Source organism: Anopheles arabiensis, chromosome X (genome assembly GCF_016920715.1).
Source record: "Anopheles arabiensis isolate DONGOLA chromosome X, AaraD3, whole genome shotgun sequence".
NCBI lineage: Eukaryota > Metazoa > Arthropoda > Insecta > Diptera > Culicidae > Anopheles > Anopheles arabiensis.
The window spans coordinates 24,986,929-25,005,057 of record NC_053519.1 but is presented as its reverse complement, the minus strand read 5'-3'; the positions used below and the strand labels follow the sequence as shown (position 1 = coordinate 25,005,057).

General features: G+C 40.0%; 1 protein-coding gene across 3 annotated transcripts in view; it reads left to right on the top strand.

The window, feature by feature from the left end:
* LOC120906744 (glutamate receptor ionotropic, NMDA 2B) overlaps positions 1 to 6,600 on the top strand; it is a 202,191-nt gene extending 195,591 nt beyond the window's left edge. For all 3 annotated transcript variants that reach the window (XM_040318656.1, XM_040318654.1, XM_040318655.1), the window contains one exon: positions 3,824 to 6,600. In XM_040318656.1, the coding sequence (XP_040174590.1) occupies positions 3,824 to 6,262 (2,439 nt within the window). In that variant the 3' untranslated portion in view covers positions 6,263 to 6,600. The remainder of the gene's footprint in view (positions 1 to 3,823) is intronic.
* The last annotated feature ends 11,529 nt before the right edge of the window (positions 6,601 to 18,129 follow it).

Here is an 18,129-nt window from a genome sequence, read left to right as displayed (position 1 = left end):
GTTGTGAATTTGTCAAACACTCTCACCAAATTGATCGAATCTCATGGATTTGCAAGAGATAACCCTAAATACAAATCAGGTGCCTACTAGTATATGTAAGCCTTCACTACAGTGAGTATTTGTATCTGTATTTGCATTGATACTGTTATCATCTAGATCATACGGTTATTCTCGATGCGTATACTATCCGAACGTAATCTATCATATCTGATTAGAGAGGCTGTGAACGCGAACACACACGTGCAATCAGTAGCGGATATTGGGGCAACAGTGACACCTGTTGCAGGCAGAAATTTGTTACTTAAACCGGTTTGGCAAAAAAGCTGATAACGAGTGCTTTTCGATTGTAAACTTATGTAGTTTTTACATTAATGAGATCCAAAAGCTTAAATGCTTCAACAAATGTGTATAAACAATTTTTGAACATGGTTAAAAAGGACGATCACTTCATATATGGGTTGAAAAAACATTTAATAAGTTACCGTTATTTCAAACTTATTTCTAAACTTATCTCTAAACTCATTTGGTCATCTAATGTAATTTAAATCGAAACATATTTGGCGGCACTTCTGCCTTTACGGCGCTTTTATCCGCAGTGCGCCTTTACCCCAACACCGCACAAATATACACAACACATTGAAACATCATGACCATCCTATAATTGAAGATAAGAAACACTTTGCTTGTAAGCAGTCAACGAATAGAATGATAGTTTTACCTTTTTTTCCAATACATGTTGTCCCCGTGATACGCGTTACCTCTTATTATTTAAAAAATCAATCTAAGATAGTTGTAATATTCGGTCAAATTCATATGAAATAATAAAACAAGTGGCTAAACCACACTCTAAATCCAAAATTAAACAAAACTTAGGTATATTTTGATTGATTCGATGATTGAGTGATTCGAATTATGCAAAAAATAGAGAAAGTTGGTTTTTTTTTGGTCGGTATTTACAAGCGTATCTCGGGGACAACCTGTACATGGATTCTGTGTGACAGACATTCTAAGCAATGCCGTTAGATTACGTTTCAGGCGAAACGTTATCACATGCAAAGCACCGTTGCACGTGTGTGTTCGCGTTCACAGCCTCTCTAATCAGATATGATAGATTACGTTCGGATAGTATACGCATCGAGAATAACCGTATGATCTAGATGATAACAGTATCAATGCAAATACAGATACAAATACTCACTGTAGTGAAGGCTTACATATACTAGTAGGCACCTGATTTGTATTTAGGGTTATCTCTTGCAAATCCATGAGATTCGATCAATTTGGTGAGAGTGTTTGACAAATTCACAACTGGAAGCAATAAATCATATTTGCAGTATGTTGAAATACAAATAATAGACAACAAAAACGTGTAAAACTGTAAAAAGTAATTGTTTATTATCGTGTGTACTCATTAGGCAAAACATCTCAATTTCTAGAAAAAATCTACTGTACGTGAAAAATGGCTCAGCGAAAAAATACACTAACGAGCAACAAGGACCGTGTGCGTATTTGCACTCTTTTCGAGAGCGGTAAATCGCAGAAAGATATATCGGTTGTAATGGGGATAAAACCGTCTACCATTCAACATATTATTAAACACTACGAAGCAAATGGACGAATTTATAAAAAGAAGAAAGGGCCCCGTACTGGTTCCAAAATTACCGAAGAAATGTGTGGGGCAATCCAGAACTGGCTGGCTGATGATTGCGGACTTACACTAGTTCAGTTAAAGAACAGGCTTAGTGCTAGTTACGGAATAGATGTTTCGAAATCGACCGTTGATAGGGCCATTAAAGGCTTCAATTATAGTTTTAAGAGAACTTCAGTAGTTCCAGAGAGGAGGAATTGCGAGTCGACTATTACAAAACGGAAACAATATGCAGATCAATTTTTAAACCTACTTCAGGGTCAAGTATCGGAAGAGAAATTTATTTTCATAGATGAGGTAGGTTTTAACGTTTCAATGCGTACAGGATATGGACGATCGTTAGTGGGCACCCCGGCAGTCATGCGTGTGCCACACATAAAGTCCAAAAATATTTCTATTTGTTGCGCAATCAACAAAAACGAAGTAATTTCCTATACGTCCCAAAGGTTTGCTTTTAATACGTCTAGCTTTGGTAGCTTCTTAGAGCAATTGTTTATTGATTTGCAGGAGAGAAACATTTGTGAAGGCGTATTAATAATGGACAACGTAAGCTTTCATCATGCTAGGGCAATTAAAGCCATTGTGGATAGGTATCCCTCGTTCACAGTATTATTTCTACCACCATATTCTCCATTTCTAAACCCGATCGAAAATATGTTTAGCAAATGGAAAAATATTGTGAAACGAGGGAATCCGACCGATGAGGCGATGATGACAGATCTCATAGAAACCGGAAGAAACTTAATTTCACAACGGGATTGCGAAAGTTATTTTCGGAATATCATTCCGTATCTAACGCGATCATCCAACTCGGAGATAATTGAGGATTAAGTAGACACCTCCTCTCTAAATAAATAATATTAATATATAAAAAACTACTTATAAACGAATTATGTTGAGAATATAATAGATGTTACAAATAATTATCACTAAACGAAGATATCATTAATTTTAATTTTATAGATTTTTATTCTATTTTGGTAGTGTTTTTTAGTGTTTTTAATGTTTTAGTATGGCTGCGTTTATTAGTGTGACATTTAGTATGGCTGTGGCGCTACGGCGATCGATTTCTATCGCCGGCTTGAATGGTCTGCTTGACTCTCTGTGAATGGTCTCAGACAATATGAGCGGGATCAAAGAGAGAGAGAGAGAGAGAGAGAGAGAGAGAGAGAGAGAGAGAGAGAGAGAGAACATAATGCAGAAAAAGCATCGTCTCTGAAGATCAGAAAGGGAGTAAACGATCGTAACCCAACGAAACGCTCTCTTGCACTGTTTTAATGCAGAAAGCCAGCGCTCAAACTGTTAATGTTAATAATGCTAAACAAAACATTAACATTTAATGCAATAAATGCTCCAAAAGCCAACAGCAAACCAATCACACAATCAAATTCCATATCAACCCAGCTCTGCTCATCGACCCCCTACTTCCCTCCCCACCGTCCCACCCCTACCCCATCCTATCCCATTCCACCACACTTTACCCCATCCCATTACCACCTATCACCCCATCTCGCATCAACCCATTACATACAACCCCACTTATCACATCTACTCATGCCAACTTACTACACCCCTATGGTGCATCCATCCACTATCCCACCAAACCCAACCCAACCCCACCTCGCCCCGTTCTGACTCCCATCATCTCTCCTTATCCCATCGAGCTTCACCACACCTCATCTCATATCACACCACATATTTCCACCCCACCCCACACACCAAACCACCTCGTACCGCTCCACATCACCTCATCCACCCCACACCCCTCACACCACCCTACGCCACCCCACGCCACCCTAAATTAAGCTCTAGCTAGAGTATACACATCATATCGCGACAAATCAAAAAATTATGGGAACTGACCAATAATATTTGGGAACCGACCAATAATATTTGGGAAACGACCAATAATATTTGGGAACCGACCAATAATATTTGGGAACCGACCAATAAATCGTGGGTTGCTACCAAAAAATTATGGGAAATGACCAAAAAATCGTGGGAACGCACCAATAAATCGTGGGAACCAACCAATCTATCGTGGGAAACCCTGTATTGGTAGATAAATTTTTCTGAGTAGAGATAATGCTTTGTATAATTTTCAATTGAAAACTTTTACAGTTTCTTTGTTTGACTACCCTAATAATATTTTTATTTTGTACTTCTGTTTTTCAGGATCATTTCAAATTTACAATACTCAATTCTATAATTGTTACGCGGCCTAGTGATCTCCTGGAGCTGGTGAATAGTGAGGCTCGTGTGATGCTGCTGTATTGTACAAAAAGTGAAGCTATTGAAATTTTACATGCCGCAGAGGAGCTACAAATAACTGGTGAAAACTACGTATGGGTTGTTACTCAAAGTGTAATAGAAAATACTCAAACACATCCTCAGTTCCCAATAGGTATGTTAGGTGTTCACTTTGACACGTCATCTGGAGCTTTAGTCAATGAAATTGCGACTGCTATTCGGGTATATGCGTATGGTGTTGAATATTACTTAAATGACGTCAAAAATAATGGTCGAAGATTGGATACTCATCAACTGTCTTGCGAAGATCAAGGCCGAGGTCGGTGGGACAGTGGTGAAGTATTTTTTAAATATCTGCGAAATGTATCGCTTGAGAGTGAATCAAATAAACCTAATATAGAATTCACCGCTGACGGTGATTTAAAGTCCGCTGAACTGAAGATCATGAACTTACGACCAAGTGTAAATAGTAAAGGCTTAGTTTGGGAAGAAATTGGAATTTGGAAATCATGGCAACAACAAAAACTTGATATTCGAGATATTGCATGGCCAGGAAACTCACATACTCCGCCTCAAGGAGTTCCAGAAAAATTTCATCTAAAGATTACGTTTTTGGAGGAGGCACCCTACATTAATTTATCTCCAGCTGACCCAGTTAGCGGTAAGTGCTTAATGGACCGAGGCGTTCTCTGTAGAGTAGCAGCAGATCATGAAATGACTGACATAGATATGGGTCAGGCTCATAAGAATGGATCTTTTTACCAGTGCTGCAGTGGATTTTGTATAGATCTACTGGAGAAATTTGCAGAAGAGTTAGGGTTCACCTACGAACTCGTGCGCGTTGAGGATGGAAAATGGGGAACATTAGAAAATGGTAAGTGGAATGGATTGATCCATGAACTGGTAAATCGTAAAACAGACATGGTGTTAACCTCGTTAATGATAAATGCAGAACGTGAAGCAGTTGTGGACTTCAGTGAACCTTTTATGGAAACTGGTATTGCTATTGTTGTAGCTAAGCGAACTGGTATAATTTCACCAACAGCCTTTTTAGAGCCTTTCGATACAGCCTCATGGATGTTAGTTGGGATATTTGCCATTCAGGCTGCGACATTTATGATTTTTCTTTTTGAATGGCTGTCGCCAAGCGGGTATGATATGAAGACTGTTTTGCAAAATGGTCAAACTACTCCATATCGGTTTTCTTTGTTTCGGACTTATTGGCTGGTATGGGCTGTTCTCTTTCAGGCTGCTGTACACGTTGATTCACCTCGAGGATTTACTTCTCGTTTCATGACTAATGTTTGGGCGATGTTTGCAGTCGTATTTCTCGCTATCTATACAGCCAATTTGGCTGCGTTCATGATTACACGGGAAGAGTTTCATGAGTTCACAGGATTAGATGATTCGCGATTATCTCACCCATTTTCACATAAACCTACGATTAAATTTGGTACAATCCCATGGAGTCATACTGACTCCACAATTTCAAAATATTTTAAAGAAATGCACTATTATATGAAGCAATATAATCGTTCGAGCGTGGCTGATGGAGTAACCGCTGTGCTCAGTGGTCAGCTAGACGCATTTATTTATGACGGAACAGTTCTTGATTATCTAGTACAACAAGATGAGGATTGCAGATTGCTCACTGTTGGTCAATGGTATGCCATGACAGGATATGGTTTAGCTTTTAGCAGAAACTCAAAGTACGTAGGAATGTTTAACAAACGACTTTTGGAATTCAGAGCAAATGGTGATCTAGAACGTCTTCGACGTTTCTGGATGACTGGCACATGTCGACCAGGGAAACAGGAACATAAATCATCAGATCCTCTTGCACTTGAACAGTTTCTTTCTGCATTTCTGTTACTAATGGCTGGTATTTTACTTGCTGCACTGCTTTTGCTATTAGAGCATCTGTATTTCAAATATTTCCGTAAACGATTAGCTAAAAAAGATCGAGGAGGTTGTTGCGCGCTCATATCGCTCAGCATGGGTAAATCCCTCACATTTCGTGGTGCAGTGTATGAAGCGACTGAAATCCTGCGTCGTCACAGATGTAATGATCCGATATGTGATACACATCTTTGGAAAGTAAAACATGAGCTTGATATGAGCCGGTTGAGGAATCAACATCTTGAAAAAACGATGCAGATACATGGTATAAAGCCTCCACAGCCTAAACTAGGCTCAACGAATAAAATAATTCGTATTGCTGGAACGACGGGAGCACGTGACCTGATTGATGACGGTTACCAACAGCCTAATTTGTTCGGAAATTTAAGCATTGGGGGAAGTTCACAGGATTTATATCGTTGGTCTTATAAAACTGAAATTGCAGAAATGGAGACTGTGCTGTAAACTTGAATAAATCATGCAATATTTTAATACTGTCCTCTACCTAAATCTTCAACGTTCACAAAAAATGTATGGTAACATGATCCAAAATGCGATTCTAAAAACATGGATAAAACATAACGGGAAAAAATACTTCAAAAACAAAAATAAGAGCGAAGAAAATCTGTTGCATAAACATAAAAAGATAATTCATACATTTAGAACATTTTTTACTATTCCAACACATTAAACTCATAAAATAATGAATTTAGTAGTAATGATAATGAGAACAATACAAGATACATACACATGGAAAATTAAACTTGATGAAAATTTCAGCAATAAAATAATCAGAGTAACACAAAAAATGTTTTCAATTCAATATTAGACATGCAATTTGACTATCACAAAATTAATCTGTAACAAGTCCTCAGGTAACTCAGGTAAGACGCTGCAAATGATAGTTGTTGCAAATGACACAAAGTGCAAATGACGCAAAGAATGAAATGATCATTCAACGATAAGCCATTAGTCCTTTACTTATTAATTTTTTAAAACATTCTTCAAAATATTGCCCTCGTACGCATTTTTCAATTTAAATTGAAATCTAACTATCTTAATTTCTATTTAGAAATTGATTAGAGGATTCTTAATTTAAAAATAACTGTTTGGGCTTAATTTTTATTTTATTTGCATAGTATATGTCATCTCTCTCTTTCTCTCTGTCTTTCTCTCTCTTTCTCTCTATCTCTCTCGCACTTCGTCTCTCTCTTTTTTTCTCTTTTCAATCTCTCTCTCTCTCGCTCTCTCTCTCTTTTTTCTCTCTCTCTCTCGCTCTCTCTTTTTTTTCTCTCTCTTTCTCTCTCCCTCTCTCCCTCTTTTACGAGTTGGTCTGCTTACGATACAGCATATGACAAGGCCCGATCCACAACAATTCTCCACGATGCTCGGTCCCTGGCTGCAACCTCCTGTTAAATCTTCTCGTAGCAGCTGAAGAGTGCGGACGTGTTCTATCAAGCGCTCCTCGACTGACTCGTATTTTATACCGCCGTGATCAGTGCAGTGCAGAATTACCTGTGCCCAAAAAGTGCAGTGCTGGAAAGTGTTGTTCGTGTTTGGTGTTTCTGGGGTTTTGTGCTGTAGTGTAGTGCGTGTGGGAAAAAACAAACTTAGACATCCCTTTACGTCGTTTGTTGTTTTCACAACGAGACGCTAAAGTAAAAATTTAACATTTTTAAGAACAATCCTAACGCACTTTACGTTGTTCGCTTTTCTCAAAGCGCTACATAAAGTGTCATGGCCCAAGGTTGTGGCCTGTTTTGTGTGTGCAGATAGTGGAAGTTTCTATGAAGTGAGTGTTTAAAAACATTAATCTGGTGGACTCTCATAAGACATTTGTGTAAAAAAAAGAAGTGGTATTGTGGTGCAGTGGACATTGAGGAAAAATTGTGACAGTGACGTTTTTCAAGAGCCAGTGCTGAGAGGGCCGACGATATGTCGGACACTCATCCTGCCGGGAGGGCTCATCCCCCTCCCGGCACGAGTTCCCGGGCTAGGACTTACCTGAAAAGGTTTAACGGCGAGGATGGAGAGATAATGTATCTGGTTCTGACCACCGAAGAAGGATTTTGCATCGTAGGCAAAAGTCTACAACAACATGTTGGACGACCGGTAGAAGGTAACCTGATTAACAATAATTCTAAGTACCTCTTGAAAACCCGATCATTGTCCCACTACATAAAGCTACAAACACTAACTAAACTTATTAACGGAACACCTATCACCATCAAACCCCACACTACTCTTAATACCGTCCAATGCGTAATTTTCTCTACCGCCCTTAAACATATGAAGGATGAAGAAGTTCTAGCAAATTTAAAAGACCAACAAGTTACTGAAGTGCGTCGAATAACTCGTAAAGTTAAAAGTAAAATAATACCCAACAATTCTTTCCTCCTCCGTATTGCTGCAACACGTGTCCCCTCTGTTATCTGCCTTGGCCCACTCCAAGTGATTTGCCGTACTTATTATCGCAAACCCATGCTTTGTCTTAATTGTGCTCACTATGGTCATACCAGGCTGAGATGCAAAACCTCACAGGTTTACCACAATTGTGGTATCCCTGCCCATGTTGAATGCACTGTTCCACTGAAATGTGTTGATTGCAAAGGCAACCACAATTCGTTTGACAAATCCTGCCCATTTTATCTCAAGGAACAGGAAGTCATTAAATATAAAATTGAATGATTACAACGTGTCTTTCTTTGAAGCACGGAAATACATAGATTCCCAACTACATAAACAGAACACAGTTCAACAAAGGCTCATTCTCGCTCAAGTTGTGTCCCCCAATCCACAAACTACCCAGGCTGCAAAAGACAGCCCGAAAGGCCATATTTTGTGTATTTATAATGCCGGGTTGGCGAGTTTACTTGCTTTTATGTATTTTACTCTTATTATTGAATATAAATCTTCGTAAAAAAATATTAGGCATCGTTTGTTTTACAACAAATGCATTATATCTGAATAAGGACTGTTTTTCATCATTTTTTTTTATCTTTTTAACCAAATGCTATATTCATTGATATTATTGATGTTGGTAGCTTGATCCGAATGTTGTTGTTGTTTTGGTTGTCAGTTGCTCAAATCGCTCAAATCAAAACATCAGAGAAGCTCCAGAAACAGTCTTGAACATCAAAAGTGTGTATTTAAGGCGTGATTTCAGTGATAATTCAAGCGTTATTGATATTTTTTGTTTTAACAAATAACATAGAATGGAGGAGTCTTTCGCCAAGCGCATTCGATACAACTCGTATCTGTATCGGAATCGTGATCGTCTGGTTAAAACAGAACAGGATGAAGAACCTATTTCAAGTGAAAGTTCAAATGGTATGATATAGCGCCTACCACAACTATATGGACAGTCGTTTTTCACGATTTTCGGAAAATCCATAAGAGATAGATAAAAACAGTGAATTTATGAGTTGTGCAAAATACTATTTCACATCTTTGTATATTTTTTTAAAAAAAATTTATCACATTTTTACATGACTTATGAGGAAAAAACAAATTTATGGTCGTACCAGAACTATAAAGACACTTCGAAAAACAGGTTTTATGTGCTAAATAACACATTTAAAAATCGTTCAAAAATATAAATAACATATTCTACAAAGGTTTTAAAGAAATACATTTTTGAACGATTTTTAAAAAGTGTTTTTATAACTTATTTGAAGGTTTTATAAGTTTTTAAAGAGTTATTATCAAAATTTATTTTTTTCGAATAGCAAAATATTTCACCTTTTTTTTCGCATGTAATGATGGTTTTGAAAATGCAAATCAAAGTATGTAAAAAGTTTTTCAAAAACTATTTTGAAATTGCCATGAGAACCTTATCAATTTTGTGAAAAATGGTTCAAAACTGATCCGATCAAACAAAAGCGACATAAAAAGCTCAACAACGATTTTTTAGCAGAATCTAAATATTTGCTGCTGTTACATACATAGTTAAGGAATGTAATCCTAGTCCGATATTTTTTTTCCTCCCACCACCCACTTCACCATCGATGTTCACTTACACCGCTACAAAGGCGCCCGTGAATGTTTTGTCCCGTATTGTTGTCTCGTATTGCTCCTGATACTCCGATTGATGCGATCCGTGAAATGGCCTGTTCTAACATAGGGACAGACGACATCTTGGTATATAGCCTTGTACGACGCGACCGGGAACTTTCTACGCTCTGCTACGTATCTTTTAAAATTGGTGTACCGGATTCGCACCGGGCTATTGCTTTGGCTGCTTCAACCTGGCCTCGCGGGATCTCTTTTAAGGAGTTCATCGACCTTAATCCCCGCTCCGTCAATGTTTGGCGACCCACTACTGCAGCATCCCTTGCACCTTCTGCGCCTATTAATCGTGAATCGGATCATCCTTCATCGTCACCTTCTATCAACCACACGACACAACTGCGAAACGCTGATTTCACTATTTCGCCCGATCATGGTCGTATGAGCTTGCCTTATACGCAGTACTTTCAGCAAGCGTAAACCGGCTGATCCGGCTGAAGATTCTCATGAACTACCGACTTTACCCGAATTGATGGAAGCTAACCCTGCATCTATTACACACAATCCGTCCGACTCTCTTCCGCCGTTAATAACTTGCAGCGAGAGCACTCCCGACGCATCTCGCTCTCTCATCCCTTCGATCGATCGACTAAACATCTACTATCAAAACGTAAGAGGATTGCGCACGAAATAGACGAGTTACGCCTTTCTCTATCTGAGCTTGATGTGTTGGTGTTAACTGAAACATGGCACGATGGCTCAATTCCGTCCTCTCTTATCTCGTAGGATGCGTATGTCATCTATCGCTGCGACCGAAATTCTCTCAACAGTAACCGTTGCCGTGGTGGTGGTGTACTCATGGCCTGCTCTTCCGTGCTGAACACGTCAACTTTATTACTGCCGTTCGACTCGCTGGAGTCTGTTTGGACAATTGTTAAGCTTCAAAACCTTGCAATCTATATCGGCGCCGTTTACATCCCACCCGATCTGCGTTCTTCCGAAGAAGTCCTTGACGATTTGCATGAGAGTGTTAGTTTTGTGGTGATCAGCGCCACCTACATGTGAAACACCATACGTCAGAGCTTTAGAGCTTTAGCTTTAGATTGAGAGCTTTAGATTAGCGCAGGCGTAAGTAGTACAGGTGTAAGTATAATATGAGTGTAAAGGAATGAGAGCCTAGACAAGCGAGTTAGGCTAGTTAAGAAAGCAGGAGAAAGGGATCGCTCTCTTTGTGCTAGACCGTCAGGCTGAACGGACGCGAGGATCGTAATACAATAAATAGTAATTTCCTCCGTATCGACACTGGAAATAACAGTTTCGTTGCTGGCAAACTTAAACCAAATGATCTTATGGTGTTACTTGGTGATTTTAATTCACCATCACTCTCCTGGCAACCGTCGGCATCGTGCGTTAATCACTTCGTGAAAATGTTTCTCTGCTTGATGGAATGTCGGTAAAAGGTCTGCTGCAATTATCTGGCATAAAAAATATACGCTGAAGACAATTGGACCTTCTATTTGCCAATGCTGCCTTCTTGGAGCGCTGCTCCCCCGTCATAGTTTCACCTGTTCCACTCGTCGCGCTAGAAAATCATCATCCTGCTCATGAGACAAGTGTGCTCCTTGCGCACTCTCGCCCTGCATCCTCTCAACGAATACCTACGGCTCGTATGTTCAATTTTAGGAAGCTGGACTACCAAAAGCTTCATCGTATTTTAGCTGATACCGTTTGGTCCTTTATTGATGCTGACTGTGACATAAATCAAGCTGTAGCAGCGTTTACTAATGTAATCACTTCCGCCTTCCCTTCCTGCTGTCCTCTCCTTAAACCCGCTCCTAATCCTAAGTGGTCGAACAGAGCTTTACGTCTATTAAAATCGGACAAAAACCGCGCTCTACGCGCCTACCGTTTAAATTTACTTTACACAATCTTTGTGTATATAAATATGCTTATCGTCTTCTTAATCGCCATCTGTATCGTCGCTACGTCCGGCGTCTTCAAATGCGCCTCACTATTGATCCTGGGTCATTCTTTCGTTTTGCGAACTCTAGGCGAGGCTCTGCTAGCCTTCCATCCACCCTGTTTCTTGATCTGTCCTCTGCTACGTCCAATCCTGATATATCTAACCTGTTTGCCAAACATTTCTCTAGTGTATTTGTCGATCTCAGTTCTTTTAAGGTTCCTTTGGACGTAGGCTTGTCTTACACGCCCTCTGATGTGATATCATGTAATTCAGTCGTTGTAAGTGAAAGCCTAGTAAAATCCGCTTTATCCAAACTTAAAACTTCGTTTTCACCAGGCCCCGATGGCATCCCTGAAAGTGTTTTGAAAAAATTTGGCAATACCCTCACTCCTATTCTCACTCGTCTTTTTTCTCGCTCGCCTAGTGTAGGGATTTTTCCTAGTCAATGGAAACTAGCTTGGCTTGTTCCCATTTATAAGAAAGGTGATCGCACACTAGCATCAAACTACAGAGGCATTTATATTATTAATGCGTGTTCTAAAATCCTCAAGTCAATTGTCCATTTATCTGTAATACCTTGTGTAAAAAATTATATTTCTACGGAACAACACGGCTTTATGCCCCATCGCTCAGTGTCCACCAACCTAATGTGTTTTTTGTCTTCTCTATATCATAACCTGTCTAGTGTTAAGTAAGAAGACACTGTCTATACCGATTTCAAAGCGACATTTGTCATTACTAGCGGCGGCTATCATTACTTGTTGCTAAGCTTCGAAAATTATGTTTAGGTGGCTCTATATTACCGTGGTTCAACTCCTATCTTGAGAATCGTTCATATGTAGTTAAAATCTGTGGCTCTTTCTCTGAATGTTTTCTTAGTTCTTCGGGTGTCCCACAAGGTAGTGTCCTTAGTTCCTTACTGTTCATTCTCTTCCTCAATGACTGTACTTCGATCCTTCCTCCTAACGGCTTCTTGCTATATGCGGATGACGTTAAAAATTTTCTTCCTGTATCTTCTACAGCTGATTGTCTAGTCCTTCAATCCTGGCTCTGTAAATTCTCTAAATGGTGTGCTTCTAACGGTTTAGTCCTGTTTCCTGAAAAATGTTCTGTCTTGTCTTTCTTCCGATCCTCTACAAGTATAACTCATGCGTATAGTGTCTGTAATGCCCCTATTCCCCGTGTGTCCTTGTCTAAGGATCCTGGCGTCTTCTTTGACCCGAGTCTCTCTTTCAAAGAGCACACGGACTATGTCATCAACAAGGTCAACAAAAGTCTTGGTTCTATTTGTCGCATGTCCACTGAAATTCGTGATCCTTTCTGTCTTAAGTCCCTTTATTGTTGTTGGGTCCGTTCCGTACAAGAATATGCCTGTGTCATCTGGTCTCCTGTCCAACTATCTCTGCTCCAAAGGATTGAGAGGATCCAGAGACGTTTTACAAGGATCGTATTTCGTAGGTCGCTGGGTCATCACTCTATTCCGATTCCTTCGTATGACGATAGATGCACTCTATTAGGCCTTGCCAAGTTGGAGCACCGCCTCTCGGTCGCTCAGGCTTCTTTCGTTGCTGGCATATTGCTCAATACGATTGATACTCCTTCACTTCTATCACGCTTACATTTGTATGCACCTTGTCGCACCTTACGTTATCGTTTTCGTCTCCAGTTACCTATATGTCGTACACGTTTTGCTCACAATGAGCCTTTTGTAAGAGCTATGTCGTCTTTTAATAGTACTTCAGATCTGTTCGATTTCAACCTATCCTATCCTGTCTACCGATCCCGTCTTCGCTCCTTTTCCGTACCATAAACTCCTTCTAACTCCTTCTTGAATCATTGTATAATATAGTCAGTAAGCACTATTGCTGTAACCCAACGTGGCCGAGCAACTAATAAAATAAAATTAAAAAAATAAAATAAAAACATAAATTTGTAGGTCGTTGTTCAGACACCATTCGGAAAAAGAGTCGATCGATGCTTGCAGGACAAGACAATCACCCAAACATCTCACAGGAAAAAAAAGTCTAAGATCGTCCGCATACAATAAACATTCAGATTCCTTTACTACAGTAGTAACATCATTGAAAAATAGAGAAAACAGCAAGGGTCCAATGTTACTACCCGCTCCGCAAATTCGAGCAGTTTCCTGCGCAGGTAATGTATCAAAGTCTGCGCTGGCCTGCGCAGATTTCATTTCATTTCATTTCATTTATTTAATACAATATCCGCCATCAAGGCTAAATATAATAGACTTAAAACTAATTTAATACTAACAAATAAACAAAATAATTCATGAAAAACTAAGCCTAACTAACCTAGTCTTGACCTAGCAAAAAAGAAAAGAAAAAAAAACAAGAGTAGAGCGTAGAGACTATCATAAACTTAACAAAAAAAAAGAGAGTAATAGAAAACTAAAGAGAATAATTAAAGGGAATTAGAAGAAAAAATACGGTTACGGAAAGAGTTAAGAGAGGAGTCGAAATCAAAGAGATAGTAAAAGTGGTTAAACAACTTGAAACAGGACAGAAGAGGGTCATTGAAAGTATAAAGAGTATGACGTGTTTCAATTGACAGAGGATCACGTGGACGAAGAGAACGAGAGGGAACATACAGCGAGACGGACGAGAGTAAATCAGGAGCATCAGTAGCAGAAAGTAATAAGCCACCAATAAAACAAGCCTGAAACACTTGGCGGCGGAAGCTAAGGAGTGAAGATTGAATAACTGCAATCGCGTTTCATAGGGAGGTAGTGAGGCAGCACCGAACAAACGACGAAAGGCAATCCTGGTAAAGAGGCGCTGAATGCTTTAAATTCTCGAACAGCCATCAATAGTGGGAGGATTCCAGATGATATTTGCATATTCAAGAATAGGCCTTACCAAAGCACAATAAAGGATTCTTAGGATGCTTTGATCTCTAAAAATAGAGGTAAGACGTAAGATAAACCCAAGGGTTCGATTTGCTTTTAGTAGCACCTCATCAAGCTGCAGTTTAAAGTTAAGACGACAGTCAAGTATAATACCAAGGTCACGGATGGACATAACACGAGAGAGTTTTCGGGTCAAGACACACACACACAGCGCGGGGAAAGTGATCGTTCACTCTATCATGTCGCGATACCCCACCCCGCCTGGCGCTAGAACTCGAGTGCGCGCGTTCTTAGGTGTGTGTGTGTGTGTGTGTGTGTGTGTGTGTGTGTGTGAGAGAGAGAGAGAGAGAGAGAAAGTTTGCGCGCGTGTGTTTACGGCGTGAGTTTGCGTCGTGTGTACGGCTACAAAGTCTATGCATTTTCGATCTCGCTACCTGAGAGACAGCACAACCATTGGCATTGGCATCTTTGCGATCGGCTCTGCTGTTGGGGGTATTAAAAAGACACGATCTAAGTAATCGTGCGTGTGATATATTGCACATTTATTTCTAATTCAGCTAGCGGACGCAAGTGGAAACAACATATTGAATAGAATCCATACAAAAGAGGATTCTGGATTTGTTTATTATGGTGTGCGTATGGTGCTGCACCTATCCGTCCAGAATCTGGTGGCTTGTTGGTTTGGAGTAGTTTTCTTGACGCGTTCATGTTTTGGTCGAGTGCATTCCGTGCATTTGTCGCGTCACAGCGGTAGCCCGACAGCAACAAAGTCAAGACAAACTCTTACCCGGGTGTGGACTGCTATGCTTAGTTTTTATTATTTTTATTATTATTATTATTATTATTATTATTATTATTATTATTATTTCTATTATTATTATTATTATTGACGTAATAGCCGACGCAATCATGCTGGCCTTTTCAGGGCTTGAGTACCACGTAGCCTGAGCCGGTGACTAACCCCTTGCTACGGCGGACGGTTCATACGCGATTAGAACCCACGACGGGCATGCAGATGTGCGGAATGATGGCGGTGCCGCGGGCCCGCTCCTATCCAGTATGCAACTTGCATACTGCCACACTGTCGCCTGCCCGGTGCATACGCAACAGGCAGGGGGAAGGATGCACCTCCACAGTAAAAAAAAAACACCGTCATGAACCAGCGGTGGATCTAACGGTAGGCGGACTAGGCGGTCACCGAAGATCTCTAGTCTGTAGTATGCCGTATGTCTACAATTGGACAGAGCATTAGTGACAAGGGCCCCCGGAAAGATGGTCTTTAGGGCTCCGTGGCTGGAGAACCATTTGCACCTCCCCTCCCCCCATGACGACTACAATTTTAGGCCCTGTTACCAATGATCGTAGGGGTTCCATGGCCACCCCATTCCCCCCCCCTTCCCATCCGCCGACAATTTAAGTATACTGTTCAATCTCACAACAGCTGTGTGCCAGTACCCCCTCCTCCCGGTCATCTGCTACCATTTACAGGGGCCCCAACTCGTCTTTCCTCCTAGGGCCCTCGATTTCCCTACTCTGACACTGTCATGAACTCCTTCCTTTCTTTGACCGATGGATCATAACATTCCGGAAGAGCATAGATTCGGCGACAGTTTTGCATACACACGCACACTCCCACCCATGCGCAAACGGCTCAGCATATCTGTGTAATCTACAGCATACGAAAGCAAAAGCTTAAGGTATTAAAGTTATGCTTAATGCTTAACACGTTCAGCACGATGACATGCCCCAGGGACTGCTAGTGAACTTTCCAGTATGCCGGTTTCACAATCAGCTTGCGTTCTAGATGCCGGCGGAAAGAAAAATTGATGAAAATCAGCGCCAGGCTGAACGTGTAAATGCTAATTAAGGTAGAAACCGCGTTACACAGCAAACCCTCCAGCTTGAGCTATCGTTTCCTTGGTCATTTTTACATTGCAGCAATTGAACTTATTGCGCTTTTTTTGTTTGATTTGTGAAAATGTAACTTCATCGCCGCAATGTTTGTTAACGGCTTTTTTAGGCGTCACAGCAACTCATGAGCATTGACCACACGCGAGAAAAAGATAGCGCTATGGAGGGAAAAAGCACGGACGACGACTGACAGCGATTGGCAGTCTGACGCACCAACACATCCAAACCTTCGACAGCGCGCTCATGCGAGGGGTATGAGGCGGAGTCAGGGATGGGTACTTGTCATCACTTAGTGTCGTTCCTGACTTAAGACGGATTGTATTTGCACTTTTATATAAACTCACTTTTATTTTTGCCACTTTACTTAAACTTAATAGTTTTATGTTTATAAATTTCTTGTGGTAGACTTGCTGTTCTACCGAAAACTAATTCAAACGTGTAGAGAATAATGGTAATAATAATAATAAGAATAATAATAATTAGAATAATAATAATTAGAATAATAATAATAACAAAAATAATAATAATAATAAGTTAGAACTTTACTTTAAAATAAAAGAATTATTAGCACAAAAACGTAGCATAGAGATGGTCGCGAGAGGGAAGGATATAGAGAGAAATAGCGATAGAACGAGAAGCCTATCGACAAGTGAGAGACTCGCAGCTCGCAGATCTCACGGTGAGATATCGCTCGGTGAGAAGAGATCAACAGAGAAGCGCGATTTCAAGAGAGGAGCGACTCGGTGAGATCGCATGTGAGAGCGGCAGGATGGAAACGAAACGCGAAAAGGCGATGAGTTTATGGACGGACGTAGTGAAGGAGAGTCGCAATAAAGGAGTGTTTCAGAAAACTACAAGTGACGTATTGAAGGATGTTTAGAAACAACGATGACAAGGGCTGCGGTTTCGACAATGGCTCAAACCACACTCCCAAATTGTAAGTATGGCAAGTTTTGTTAAAACGTTGACGGAATTTTGTAAATGAATCTGATGTGCGGATCAAACGAAGATAGATATGTGTAATGTGTGAACGATTGTGATTTGGTCAAAATAAAAGAAAACGGAACACATTACTTTATATTAGTGACTGGTGCGTGTGTGCAGTGAGCAACATCAGTGGAAGCAATATTTTTTCGATTGCGTTTTGTGATTAACTCCAATATATATATATATATATATATATATATATATATATATATATATATATATATATATATATATATATATATATATATATATATATATATATATATATATATATATATATCACAAATCAAACAAAAAAGCGCAATAAGTTCAATTGCTGCAATGTAAAAATGACCAAGGAAACGATAGCTCAAGCTGGAGGGTTTGCTGTGTAACGCGGTTTCTACCTTAATTAGCATTTACACGTTCAGCCTGGCGCTGATTTTCATCAATTTTTCTTTCCGCCGGCATCTAGAACGCAAGCTGATTGTGAAACCGGCATACTGGAAAGTTCACTAGCAGTCCCTGGGGCATGTCATCGTGCTGAACGTGTTAAGCATTAAGCATAACTTTAATACCTTAAGCTTTTGCTTTCGTATGCTGTAGATTACACAG